General features: G+C 47.0%; 1 protein-coding gene across 5 annotated transcripts; it reads left to right on the top strand.

Annotated features, from left to right (window-relative positions):
- The first annotated feature begins 349 nt into the window (after positions 1-349).
- ZDHHC4 (zinc finger DHHC-type containing 4) lies at positions 350-13,216 on the top strand. 5 transcript variants are annotated; one of them, XM_010367748.1, is made up of 8 exons: positions 350-426; positions 1,464-1,617; positions 3,805-3,928; positions 4,860-4,933; positions 5,999-6,177; positions 7,245-7,370; positions 8,963-9,207; positions 12,854-13,216. In XM_010367748.1, exons 3-8 carry the CDS (start codon positions 3,812-3,814, stop codon positions 13,145-13,147), a joined length of 1,035 nt encoding a protein of 344 aa, XP_010366050.1. In that variant the 5' UTR covers positions 350-426; positions 1,464-1,617; positions 3,805-3,811; the 3' UTR covers positions 13,148-13,216. The 5 variants fall into 5 exon arrangements, with proteins under 5 accessions (XP_010366050.1, XP_010366053.1, XP_010366051.1 ...); XM_010367749.2 differs by having other exon boundaries at positions 382-426; positions 1,464-1,643; XM_010367751.2 differs by lacking the exon at positions 3,805-3,928 and having other exon boundaries at positions 364-426.
- The last annotated feature ends 67 nt before the right edge of the window (positions 13,217-13,283 follow it).

The raw sequence follows: 13,283 nt of genomic DNA, 5'->3' as shown, positions 1-13,283 counted from the left end.
TCGAAGGAATACATAAGCAAATAAGAAAAAATATGATACAATACAATACAATTTCTGAATGAATGAATACAGAAGCAAATAAGAAAAAATACAATGCAATGCAATGCAATGCAATGCAATACAATACAATACAATACAATACAATACAATACAATACAATACAATACAATACAATACAATACAATACAATACAATACAATACAATACAATACAATCACACTTCCCAGCGGTTACACCCGGCCACGGAGGTCCCCAGGCTGGCTGCGAGGGCGCCGGGGAGGTCACTGTTAGTCCAGCCCTGCAACCAGCAGAGGCCCTCGCACACTTCCGCCGGAAGTCAGCCCCGCAGGGGCGTCGCGCTGATGTCACTAGCCCGCAGGAAGTCTTGTGTCGCGCCCGGGAGGCGCCAGAGCCCAGCGGCGGGGGGTAAGGCCGCCTCCGCGGGGCTGTGGGAAGCTTGGGCTGTCCCAGGACCGTCAGTCTCCTCCTCTGACCCTCCCTTACCCCTTGTGTGTGGGGCCGCCGTCCCACCGCCACCTCGCCCAAGTCCGGGGTCGCCCCGGTGTCCCCTCAGAGCCTGCTGCACTCCACGTCCCCCTACCAGGGCTCCAGCCCCCAGGGAAAGCTCCGGCCAGGTGCCTTGGATGCGGGTAGCTTCGGGAGGCCCTAATGGGGAGGGGCAGGGAGAGACCCGAGGCTACCGACTTGGCTTATTTCTTCTCAACTAGCTGTTTCTCTCAAAGTCTTTATTATTATTATATTTTGAGAAGGCTTTTGGCTCTTGTTTCCCAGGCTGGACACTGCAACCTCCGCCTCCCGGATTCAAGCAATTCTGCCTCAGCCTCCCTGGTAGCTGGGATTTTAGGCATGCGCCATCACGCCTGGCTAATTATTTTGGTATTTAGTACAGACGGAGTTCACCATGTTGGTCAGGCTGGTCTCGAACTCCTGACCTCAGGTGTTCCACCCGCCTCGGCCTCCCAAAGTGCTGAGATTACATGCATGAGCCACAGCGCCTAGCCTGTTTTATTATTTTTAGAGATGGGGTCCAGCTTTGTGGTGGCCTAGGCTGGAGGGTAGTGGCACGATAACAGCTCACTGTCAACCTTGACCTCTTGGGCTCAAGCGATCCTTCCACCTCAGCCTCCCAAGTAGCTGGGACCACAGGTGCGTGCCACCACGTCCCGCTGATTTTTAAATTTTTATGTAGAGACAGTGGTCTCACTATGTTGCCCAGGCTGGTCTCGAACTCTTAGCCTCAAGGGATCCTCCTGCCTTGGCCTCCCAAAGATTTGGGAGCCGGCCTGAGCAACTTAGTCTGGACCATTTCTCCCAAAGTCTTACCCATTTGTTCTGGGGGTGCTGAAAATCCCCTGCTTCCAAATCCTTTTCCACAACGTATTCTGCCTTTGACTGGTACTGTTGTTTTATTATGTGGGTGTCCGATTGATCTGTCCCTGCAGTCACATCCAGGCTCCTGGAAGAACAATGTCCAGCAGCTGCCGGTCGTGCCAGGCGCACACTGCACCCAAGAGGAAATGCTGTTTGAATTATCTGTGAATGTTGGGAGGAGGAATGCCAGAGCTGCCAACTGAAAATTATCCAACCAAAAGAAATGTAGGCTGGGCACCCTGAACCACCCTGTGAGAACTGCTGCTGTTTGTTTGCTCTCACCTATCATGTCATGAATAGTTTCTTGTTTATCTCACTTGGAATTCCAGCCCAGAATCATATCTGCTAAGGTCAAAAGTAACCAGTTCGGGTATCTTTTTGTGTGTGTTTTTGAGACAGGGCCTCATGCTGTCGCCCAAGCTTGAACTCCTGTCCTCAAGCAATCCTCCCACCTCAGCATCCTAAGTATTGTGGACCACAGTCATGTGCAACCACACCTGTCTAATTTTTGTATTTTTTGTAGAGATGGGGGTCTCGCTTTGTTGCCCAGGCTGGTCTTGAACTCCTGGGTTCAAGTGATCCTCCCGCCTCAGCCTTCCAAAGTGCTGGGATTGCAGGCATGAGCCCCTATGGCCGGCCAATTCCAGTACCTTTTTTTTTTTTTCTATTTTTTTTTTTAAACCACTACACTATGGAAAATAATTCCAGTATCCCCAGGCGCAGTGGCTCACGCCTGTAATCCCAGCACTTTGGGAGTCCGAGGCAGGAGGATCACAAGGTCAGGACATCGAGAACATCCTGGCCAACTCGGTGAAACCCCGTCTCTACTAAAAATACAAAAATTAGCCAGGTGTGGTGGCATGCGCCTGTAATCCCAGCTACTCGGGAGGCCGAGGCAGGAGAATCGCTTGAACCCGGGAGTCGGAGGTTGCAGTGAGCCAGGATTGCCACTACACCCCAGCCTGGTGACAGAACGAGACCCCATCTCAAAAAAAAAAAAAAAAAAAAAAAAAGAATTCTAGTATCCAGTGTCTCAGTGTCTTTCTTTTTCTTTTCCCTTTTTTTTTTTTTTTTTTTTGAGACAGAGTCTCACTCTGTCGCCCAAGCTGGAGTACAGTGGCATGATCTCAGCTCACTGCAACCTCCGCCTCCTGGGTTCAAGTGTTCAAGCGATTCTCCTGCCTCAGCCCCCTGAGTAGCTGGGATTACAGGCATGTGCCACATGCCTGGTTAATTTTTGTGTTTTTAGTATAGACGGGGGTTTCACCATGTTGGTGGCTGAAACCACCAGGCTGGTCTCAAACTCCTGACCTCATGATCCACCTGCCTTGGCCTCTGAAAGTGTTGGGATTACAGGTGTGAGCCACCATGCTCGGCCACAGTATCCAGTATTTTAACACAGGCCTGTGTGTTGACTCTGGTTCCAGAGGGTGATTCCTGAGAGCTGTGGCCAGTGTCCTGGAGGGATGCTTCTTAGGACAGGATGCCTGATTCTGGGTGCAGGGCTCCTGACTGCCTCTAGGAGATGCTTGTTCTCCAGGCATTGTCAGCAGATTCTTGGGGGGAAAATCCTGTATCTTTGTGAATATTTAAGGAAGTAAAAGAATGATTCGTGCCTGGGGGCAAGGAAGGTGGATGCAATTTCTTTCTTAGTTTATTTTGCATTTGCAGGTTGGAGATGCTTCAAAGGCAGGCCACAGTGTTAGAGTGTTAGATTCAAAATTTTTCTCTTGGGCCGGTGCAGTGGCTCACTCCTGTACTCCCAGCACTGTGGGAGGCTGAGGCAGGCGGATCACCTGAGGTCAGGAGTTCGAGACCAGCCTGGCCAACATGGTGAAACCTCGTCTCTACTAAAAATACAAAAATTAGCCAGGTATGGGGCACGTGCCTGTAATACCCCCTCTAGGGAGGCTGAGACAGGAGAATTGCTTGAACCCGGGAGGCGGAGGTTGCGGTGATCCAAGATTGCGCCACTGCACTCCAACCTGGGTAACAAGAGCCAAACTCCGTCTCCAGAAAAAAAAAAAATTTTTTTTAATTGAGGCAGGGTCTCACTATGTTGCCCAGGCTGGTCTCGAACTCTTGCGCTCAAGTGATCTGCCCACCTCTGCCTCCCAAAGTGCTGGGATTACAGGCACGGGCCACCACACCTGGCCCAGAATTTTTATCTTGATGGAGGGAGCTCAGGACCATTTGGGAGGCCCCAGTGAGAGGCAGCAGGCCTCTGTTGTGTGTGCCTGAGGATTGGTGAATTCTGCTTTGTTTGTTGGTTTTTCTGGTTTTTGCTTTGAGACGTCATTAAAGTCTAGATGAATTCTGTTTTGGTGGCCATTTGGGAGTTTATTTCTGAGAATGTGTGCCATGGAAGAAATCTCAGTAGCAGATAGTCACACTCTTCCTGTTCCTTTGTAGCCCCAGGATGGACTTTCTGGTCCTCTTCTTGTTCTACCTGGCTTCGGTGGTGATAGGTCTTGTTCTTATCTGCGTCTGCTCGAAAACCCATAGCTTGAAAGGCCTGGCCAGGGGAGGAGCACAGGTAAGGATGATCCTTGAATAGCACTGGAATTTGAATACTGTGCTAGTCTAAGAGACTCACCGGTTTTGCTACAGGACAAAAAGGAGATGCCAGGCCGGATGCAGTGGCTCACACCTGTAATCCCAGCTACTCAGAAGGCTGAGGCAGGAGGATCCCTTGAGCCAGGAGTTTGAAGTTGCAGTGAGCTATGATCACACCACTGCACTCCAGCCTGGACTACAGAGTGAAACCCTGTCTCAACAACCACAAAAAAGATGCCACTCAACGTCATTGATGGATTGATTTCACTGACGGCAGTTGTGGGACATTCCATAGCCTCTGTCTGTGTGTGTTTTTTGTTCCTGCTGAAAGTCCTCTTGCGGTGGTGCTTTGAGAGAAGAGGTTGCTGTTTTCCTCTGGATTAGATGCCTGTGATTGGGCATGGATGTGAGCAGGGTCCACCTGGGGGACTTGATGGGTGACTCTGGGGGATGTATGAGCAGAAAGCTCAGCATTGACTGGCCCCCCTCCTTCAGGGATCAAAGTGAGCAAAACGGGGCAAGCAGCCTATGGAAAGGCATTGACTTGGGAGGGACCTGGGCCAAGCCCAGTGATCTGGGTGTGGACGCTGGAACCTGGGATTGAATCCAGGCCGGGGAAGCAGCGGCCTTCACATTAACATTCCGCGACCCATCCCCTCTGCTCACCTCGCTTTCCCTGAAGACCCTGACAGGTGCCTTCTTCAGAGTCAGACTAGAAATGGAACTGGCCTGAAAGGAAGACCAGTAGAAATAATTCCCCTCTTTATTCTCTGCTAAATCACTTCTTTACCCATATATGGAAACCAAACTTCCTCTCACGCAGATTGCCAGCTGTATGTGGAGTGTCTGATTTGTTTGGGAGTGGAGAAGTGAGAAGTGAAATGGAGTCTTTCCCTTTCCTTTTGTTTCAGATATTTTGCTGTATAATTCCAGAATGTCTTCAGAGAGCCATGCACAGATTGCTTCACTACCTTTTCCACACGAGGTATTTCTATTTCAGAGTTTAAATATTCTCCTCTTTTCTGCTTTGATTATTAATTGTTGAGATCCTCCAGCTTCAGGAAGCTCCTCGTGGTTTCCAGCATGGTGAGGGAAAGAAGGCCAGAAAGAATCATGAGTCCTGAGTTGGGAGCCTCTACTCATAGTTCTGCCATTTGAGACAGAGGTTTTAACTTGTCTACTTTTTTTTTTTTTTTTTTTTTTTTTGAGACGAAGTCTTGCTCTGTGCCCCAGGCTTGAGTGTAGTGGTGCGATCTTGGCTCACTGCAAGCTCCGCTCCCCCCGTCCCCCGCCCCGGGTTCACGCCATTCTCCTGCCTCAGCCTCCCGAGTAGCTGGGACTACAGGCGCCCGCCACCATGCCCGGCTAATTTTCTTGTATTTTTAGTAGAGACGGGGTTTCACTGTGTTAGCCAGGATGGTCTTGATCTCCTGACCTCGTGATCCGCCCGTCTTGGCCTCCCAAAGTGCTGGGATTACAGGCTTGAGCCACCGCGCCCGGCCACTTGTCTACTTTTAAATAGTGATATTTAAAGATTGGGAAAATTGGCCGGGCACGGTGGCTCAAGCCTGTAATCCCAGCACTTTGGGAGGCCGAGACGGGTGGATCACGAGGTCAGGAGATCCAGACCATCCTGGCTAACACGGTGAAACCCCGTCTTTACTAAAAAAATACAAAAAAACTAGCCGGGCGATGTGGCGGGTGCCTGTAGTCCCAGTTACTCGGGAGGCTGAGGCAGGAGAATGGCGTAAACCCGGGAGGTGGAGCTTGCAGTGAGCTGAGATCGGCCACTGCCCTCCAGCCTGGGCGACAGAGCGAGACTCGTCTCAAAAAAAAAAAAAGAAAAAGAAGAAAAAAAAAAGATTGAGAAAATACTGACATGTATTTCTGTTAAATACATGCAGAATGTTTCACAGAGTTTTCTATGTAATTCTTATGATTATCTTCAAGCCCAAAGGAAGTGGTTGGCCCTTAGTTACTTTCTTTAGTGTCATACAATTTCTTCAAGGAGAAGCCCCCACGAACAAGCCACGTGCCTGTTTTCTTTCAGAAACCACACCTTCATTGTCCTGCACCTGGTCTTGCAAGGGATGGTTTATACTGAGTACACCTGGGAAGTATTTGGCTACTGTCAAGAGCTGGAGTTCTCCTTGTATTACCTTCTTCTGCCCTATCTGCTGCTACTTGTAAACCTGTTTTCTTTCACCCTGACTTGTGTAACCAATCCTGGTAAGTTGAGGCTCTTAGCATACAGCATGGTGACAGCTCCACTGTCTTACTAATAGCGCTGCAAACAGGGAGAGCCCCCCCCCCCCGCCCCGCCACGAGGACTTTGTAAAAGATTTGATGTGTAGCGTTTTCCTTATCTTTCAGTTTTGAGTGTTTTCTAATTTTTTTTCTTCTTCGACCCACAGGTTATTTAGAACCGCTTAAAATTTTTAGTTTATCTTTTTAATACTTTCACTTCATTTTGTCATATATAGAGCACGTGATTGGTATGATATTGTTCCTTTTTTTGTTTTTTAAGATGGAGTCATGCTTTGTCGCCCAGGCTGGAGTGTAGTGGCGCGATCTCGGCTTGCTGCAACCTCCGCCTCCCGGGTTCAAGCAATTCTTCTGCCTCAGACTCCCAAGTAGCTGGGACTACAGGTGTGCGCCACCTCACCTGGCCAATTTTTGTATTTTTAGTAGCGATGGGGTTTCACCATGTTGTCCAGGCTGGTCTCAAACTCCTGACCTCGTGATCCACCCACCTCAGCCTCCCAAAGTGCTGGGATTACAGGCCTAAGCCACCGCACTGGCGGAATTGTACACTTTAAATGGGCGAATTAGGTTTGTGAGTTATATCTCAATACAGCCATTATTAAAAATGAAGTGCACGGCTGGGCGTGATGGCTCATGCCTGTAATCCTAGCCTCTTTGGGAGGCCTAGGCGGGAGGATCACCTGAGGTCGGGAGTTCCAGACCAGCCTGGCCAAAATGGTGAAACCCCATCTGTATTAACAAATAAAAAACAAAAAATTAGCCAGGCATGCGTTAGCACATCTGTAATCCCAGCTACTACTTGGGAGGCTTATGTGGGAGAATCACCTGAACCTGGGAGTCAGAGGTTGCAGTGAGCCAAGATTGTGCCACTGCACTCCATCCTGGACGACAAACTGTCTCAAAAAAAAAAAAAAAAGAATTGCTTAAGATATTAAAGATAGTAGTTTCGGTTGTGTTTTATCAGGACGGGTTTTGTGACCATCCAGTCCACCATATTGCACGAAACTGACATATGCCCTTACTTTTCCCAGGCATTATAACAAAAGCAAATGAATTATTATTTCTTCATGTTTATGAATTTGATGAAGTGATGTTTCCAAAGAACGTGAGGTGCTCTACTTGTGATTTAAGGAAACCAGCTCGATCCAAGCACTGCAGTGAGTGTGGCTCTCGTGACTCCAGCGGCACCCCCAACAGCACATGTGTGGGCTTTGTCTGTGAGGGATTGTTTCCTGAATCTAAAAGCAGAGCTAGTTCACCCCCAGACGTGGTGTGGCCACTACTTGTAGAGTTAAGATAATGGTTTCTTTCAGATGAGTGAGGGTCAGGTCTTGTGTTCCTATGTAGTAGACAGTCCTCATCCCCGGGCATAACAGCCCTTCCCTCGCCACATGGGAGGACATGCTCCCCACAAGGTGTTTCCGTGGATGTTGTATTTGCAGATTTCAGTCCTGCAAAGCCTAGTCTTCTGGGGAGGGCCCAAGATTCTAGACCAGTGCTGTCTAACAAAAATAGAATGTGGCTGGGTGCAGCGGTTCATGCTAGGAATTCCAGTACTTTGGGAGGCAGGCAGATGTCTTGAACCTAGGAGGTCAAGACCAGCCTGGGTACCATGGGGAAACCCCACCTCTACAAAAAATACAAAAGTTGTAGTCCTGGCTTACTCAGGAGGCTGAGGCGGTAGGATCACTTGAGCCCAGGAGATCGAGGCTGTAGTAAGCTATGGTTAAACCACCACACTCCAGCCTCAGCAACACAGCAAGACCCTGTCTCAAAAAAAAAAAAAAAAAAGCCCTAAATAGAAATAGTTTTTTAAAATGTTTTCCAAAATGTAACTGTGCTTGGAGACAGTTTTAATCAGGATGTTATTTAACCTAACATATGTAAAATATCATTTTAACATGTAATCAATGTAAAAAATTCTTCATGAGGTAGTTTATATTCTCTTTTTCATACTAAGCCTTTGAAATTTGGTGTGTATTTTACATTTACAGCACATCTTGATTTGGACACTAAATTTTCATGTGGAAATATTTGTGTATTTAGATTTAATAAAATGTACAGTTGAAAAAGTAGACTCACAGGTGCAAGTTATATCCATACATTCTTAAAAGTTTTCCAATATCTGAAATTGGTACCAAAAAAATCATTTTCCTTTACCATCCATGTCTACGTTGACATAATGATTCATCTTAATCAGAAGAATTGACTTGACTTTAAAGCAGGAACATCAGTTTTAAAACATGTCTATCCCAGTCAAGTAAATTAACACCAACTCTTCTGTTGCCTCCATATTCACACTGAATTCAAAGGAGTATTGTAGTAAAAAACAACTGTAAATTTGTCAATATTGACAAAATGTCCTTTCCATTTTTTGGTTTGGTTTTTGAGATGGGGTCTCACTCTGTTAACCCAAGCTGGAGTGCTGTGGTGCGATCATAGCTCACTCTAGCCTTGACCTCCTGTGCTCAAATGATCCTCCCGCCTAGCCTCTGAGTAGCCGGGATCCCGGGTCCATGCCACCACCTCAGATTTTTCTATTAGCCAGATTGCAAGTGCTCAATACCCACATTTGGCTGGCAGCTCCTGTACTGGACACTGCACTTCCAAAAGCTTAGTTTGGAACTAAGCAGTGCCATTTCCCTCTGATTATGCATCCAGTGGTCAGACTGTGAAAATCTCAGCAGGTGTGCGGTGTCCTTGTCTCATCAAGCACCATCTCAGCACATGCCCCCTCGTTTCTGTGCAGGTGTGTGTAACTGGTGTGTGCACCGTTTCGACCATCACTGTGTTTGGGTGAACAACTGCATCGGGGCCTGGAACATCAGGTACTTCCTCATCTACCTCTTGACCTTGACGGCCTCGGCTGCCACTGTCGCCATTGTGAGCACCACTTTTCTGATCCACTTGGTGGTGATGTCAGATCTATACCAGGAGACTTACGTTGATGACCTCGGACACCTCCATGTTATGGACACAGTCTTCCTTATTCAGGTAATTATGCTGTAGGTTTCTGACTTCAAGTTTCAGAATTGCAAAAAGGACATTTATTTCCCCAGTAAAAGCATAAAGTTAGGTGGGGCGCGGTGGCTCACGCCTGTAATCCCAGCACTTTTGGAGGCCGAGGTGGGAGGATCGCATGAGGCCAGGAGTTCAGGACCAGCCTGGGCAACATCTAAATGTCCATCAACAGATGATTGAATAACTGGTCTCCTGTAGAGACCTTGTCTGTACAAAAAATACAAAAATGAGCCGGGGCCGGTGCAGTGGTTCATGCCTGTAATACTACCACTTTGAGAGGCCAGGGCAAGCAGATTGCCTGAGCTCAGGAGTTTGAGACCAGCCTGGATAACATGATGAAACCCCATCTCTACTAAAATACAAACAATTAGCTGGGTGTGGTGGCACATGCCCATAGTTCCAGCTACTCGGGAGGCTAAGGCACAAGAATCACTTGAACCCGGGAGGGAGAGGTTGCAGTGAGCCGAGATTGCACCACTGCACCCCAGCAAGACCCTGTCTCAGAAACTAACAAATGTGAAGTTTTTCCTTTTTCTAAACTGATATAAAATTCACATATTGGGCCAGCCACAGTGGCTCACAGCTGAAATCCCAGCACTTTGAGAGGCCAAGGTGGGCAGATCACCTGAGGTCAGGAGTTCAAGACCAGCCTGGCCAGCATGGTGAAACCTCGTCTCTACTAAAAATGCAAAAAAGTTAGCCGGGCATGGTGGCCACCACCTGTAATCCCAGCTACTCGGGAGGCTGAGGCAGGAGAATCACTTGAACCCAGGAGGCGGAGGTTGCAGTGAGCCGAGATCGCACCACTGTACTCCAGCCTGGCCAACAAGAGTGAAAGAGCGAAACTCCATCTCAAAAAAAAAAAAAAATTACCATATCATAAAATTCACCCTTTAAAGTATACCACAGTGGTATGAGTGTATTCACAGACCTGTGCAACCCTCACCACTGTCTAATTTCAGAACTTTTCATCATCCCCATTCCCTCCTGCACTAGACCCAGGTAATCACTAATCTACTTTCTGTCTTTTGGGATAGGCCTTTTCTGGACACTTCATGTAAATGGAATCGTGCAATATATGGTCTTTTCCCCGGCTTCTTTCTTGTGGCACAAGGTTTTCAGGGTTAATTCACGTAGCACGAATCTACTTTATTCCTTTTGTTTGTTTGGGACGGAGTCTCGCTCTTGTTGCCCAGACTAGAGTGCAATGGTGCGATCTCGGCTCACTGCAACCTCTACCTCTTGGATTGAAGAATTCTCCTGCCTCAGTCTCCTAAATAGCTGGGATTACAGGCACGAGCCACCACACCTGCCTAATTTTTGTATTTTTAGCAGAGAAGGGGTTTTACCACGTTGGCCAGGCTGGTCTTGAACTCCTGACCTTAAGCGATCCACCAACCTCAGCCTCCCAAAGTGCTGGGATTATAGGCGTGAGCCTCCATGCCCGGCCTTACTTCATTCTTTTTTATGGCTGAATAGTATTCCATTGTTTGGATAGACTGAATTTTAATTATTTGTTCATCAGTTCATGGACATTTCGGTGTTTTCACTTTTTGGCTGTTTTTGAATAATACTGCTGTGAACATTCATGTACAAGTTTTTTGTGTGGACATATGTTTTTATGTTTATAAAACATGTTTTATGTTTATGTTTTTATGTTTTATGTTTAAAAACATATGTTTTATGTTTATATTTCTCTTGGGTAAATTCCACCTAGAAGTGGAACTGCTGGGTCGTATAGTAACTTTTTTTTTTTTTTTTTTTTGAGACAGAGTCTCACTCTGTCACCTAGGCTGGAGTACAGTGGTACCAGCACAGCTCACTATGATCTGAAACTCCTGGGCTCAAGTGCTCCCACCTTGGCCTCCCAAAGTGCTGGGATTACAGGTGTGAGCCACCATGACTGGCCCAGAATAACTCTTGATTTGAGGCCTTTATATGATAATGACAGTTAATCTTTTGTTATACTGGTTTTTTGTTTGTGGATCTTTTGGATCTTGGGAATGGGGTTTTGGGTGTTTTTGGGTTTTTTGGTATAGAAAAGTTCAGACATTCTTTCTCATCACATCTCTTTTCTTTGTAACTTCAACTAGAAAGTCTCCTCCATCAGGAGTTTTGTTAAATGTTCTCTTTGCTTGTGACCTTCAAAAATATTAAACTTTCTAAATTCTTCATTTTGCTTATTACAAAAATAACTTACAAAACTTGAAGCAGCGCAGTTCCTATGGTCATACACCATTTACGGAGTCAGTTTCGTTTTTACCCAAACAAGATCACAGTGTAATCCTTGCATCTTGTCTTTCTCATTAGTCAATATATTAAATCTTTTCACAATCAGTACATAGAAATTGACATCATTTTTAATGGCTCCTTGTTTTCCCATTGTGTGACCATCCCAGAGTTTACCCTTCCTGATGGATGGACAGTTAACTTGTTTCTTGGCTGGGTGCAGTGGCTCACACCTGTAGTCCCAACAATTTGGAAGGCCAAGGCAGGAGGATCACTCAAGGCCAGGAGTTTGAAAGCAGCCTGGGCAACATAGCAAGACCCTGTTTCTATTGATTTTTTCTTTTTTCTTTTTATTTTTTGAGACGGAGTCTCACTCTGTTGCCCAGGCTGGAGTGCAGTGGCACTATCTCGGCTCACTGCAAGCTCCACTTCCCGGGTTCATGCCATTCTCCTGCCTCCGCCTCCCGAGTAGCTGGGACTATAGGTGCCCACCACCACCCCTGGCTATTTTTTTGTATTTTTAGTAGCGACAGGGTTTCACCATGTTGGCCAGGATGGTCTCCATCTCTTGACCTTGTGATCCACCTGCCTCGGCCTCCCAAAGTGCTGGGATTACAGGCGTGAGCCACCACACCCGGCCTTTTTATTTTTATTTTTTGAGATGGAGTCTTGCTCTGTCGCCTAGGCTGCAGTGCAGTAGCAAAATCTCAGCTCATTGCAACCTTCACCGCCTAGGTTCAAGCAATTCTTCTGCCTCAGCCTCCTGAGTAGCTGGGATTACAGGCATGCGCCACCACACCCGGCTAATTTTTGTATTTTTAGTAGAGAAGGGTTTCACCATGTTGGCCAGACTGGTGTCAAACTCCTGACCTCAAGTGATCTGCCCACCTTGGCCTCACAAAATGCTGGGATTGTAGGCATGAGCCACTGTGCCTGGCCCCTGTTTCTATTTATTAAGAAAAAGAAAAAAACTTTGGAAGAGGGGTTGATAAAATCAATGATACAATGAATATCCTTGTACATCTATTTTTGGGGTTGTATTGTTTTAAGAAAGACATTGATCTCTTTTGTCCATCCGGATTTTATTTTGATGAATGAAGTCTGCATTTATTTTATAAATAGCTAACTGGAATAGCTCATTTTCCTGGGTAAACTTTCCCTTTTCCTTCAGTGTGAACACTTCCTTCATCCCACAGGAAACTTGTATGTATGGGATTATTCCTGGGCTGCTTCTCAGTGCTGTTTATGTTCAGTTTGTCACTTTTGGACACAGGTAGGTGGACTGAGGAAGCAGCGCTGGTGGCTGTGGCAGGCCCAGGGTTGGCCGGTTTTCACTCTCTCGGATGTCACAGTCCAGCTGCCTAAATCACTGCCTTTTCTCTGCCCCTAGTACCTGTTCCTGACTTTTCCACGGATTGTCTTCATGCTGGGCTTTGTCGTGGTCCTGAGCTTCCTCCTGGGTGGCTACCTGTGCTTTGCCCTGTACCTGGCGGCCACCAACCAGACTACTAATGAGTGGTACAGAGGTGACTGGGCCTGGTGCCAGCGTTGTCCCCTTGTGGCCCGGCCTCCATCAGCAGAGCCCCAAGTCCACCGGAACATTCACTCCCACGGGCTTCGGAGCAACCTTCAAGAGATCTTTCTACCTGCCTTTCCATGTCATGGGAGGAAGAAACAAGAATGACAAGTGTGTGACTGCCTTTGAGCTGTAGTTCCCGTTTATTTACACATGTGGATCCTCGTTTTCCACGCATGGCTTGTTTGTTTTGATTTCTACTGTGTTTATAAATCACTACCAGTGGGCAAGGGAGAGAGGGGAA

Source organism: Rhinopithecus roxellana, chromosome 6 (genome assembly GCF_007565055.1).
Source record: "Rhinopithecus roxellana isolate Shanxi Qingling chromosome 6, ASM756505v1, whole genome shotgun sequence".
In the NCBI taxonomy this organism is placed as follows: domain Eukaryota; kingdom Metazoa; phylum Chordata; class Mammalia; order Primates; family Cercopithecidae; genus Rhinopithecus; species Rhinopithecus roxellana.
This window is presented reverse-complemented; position numbering and strand designations above follow the sequence as displayed.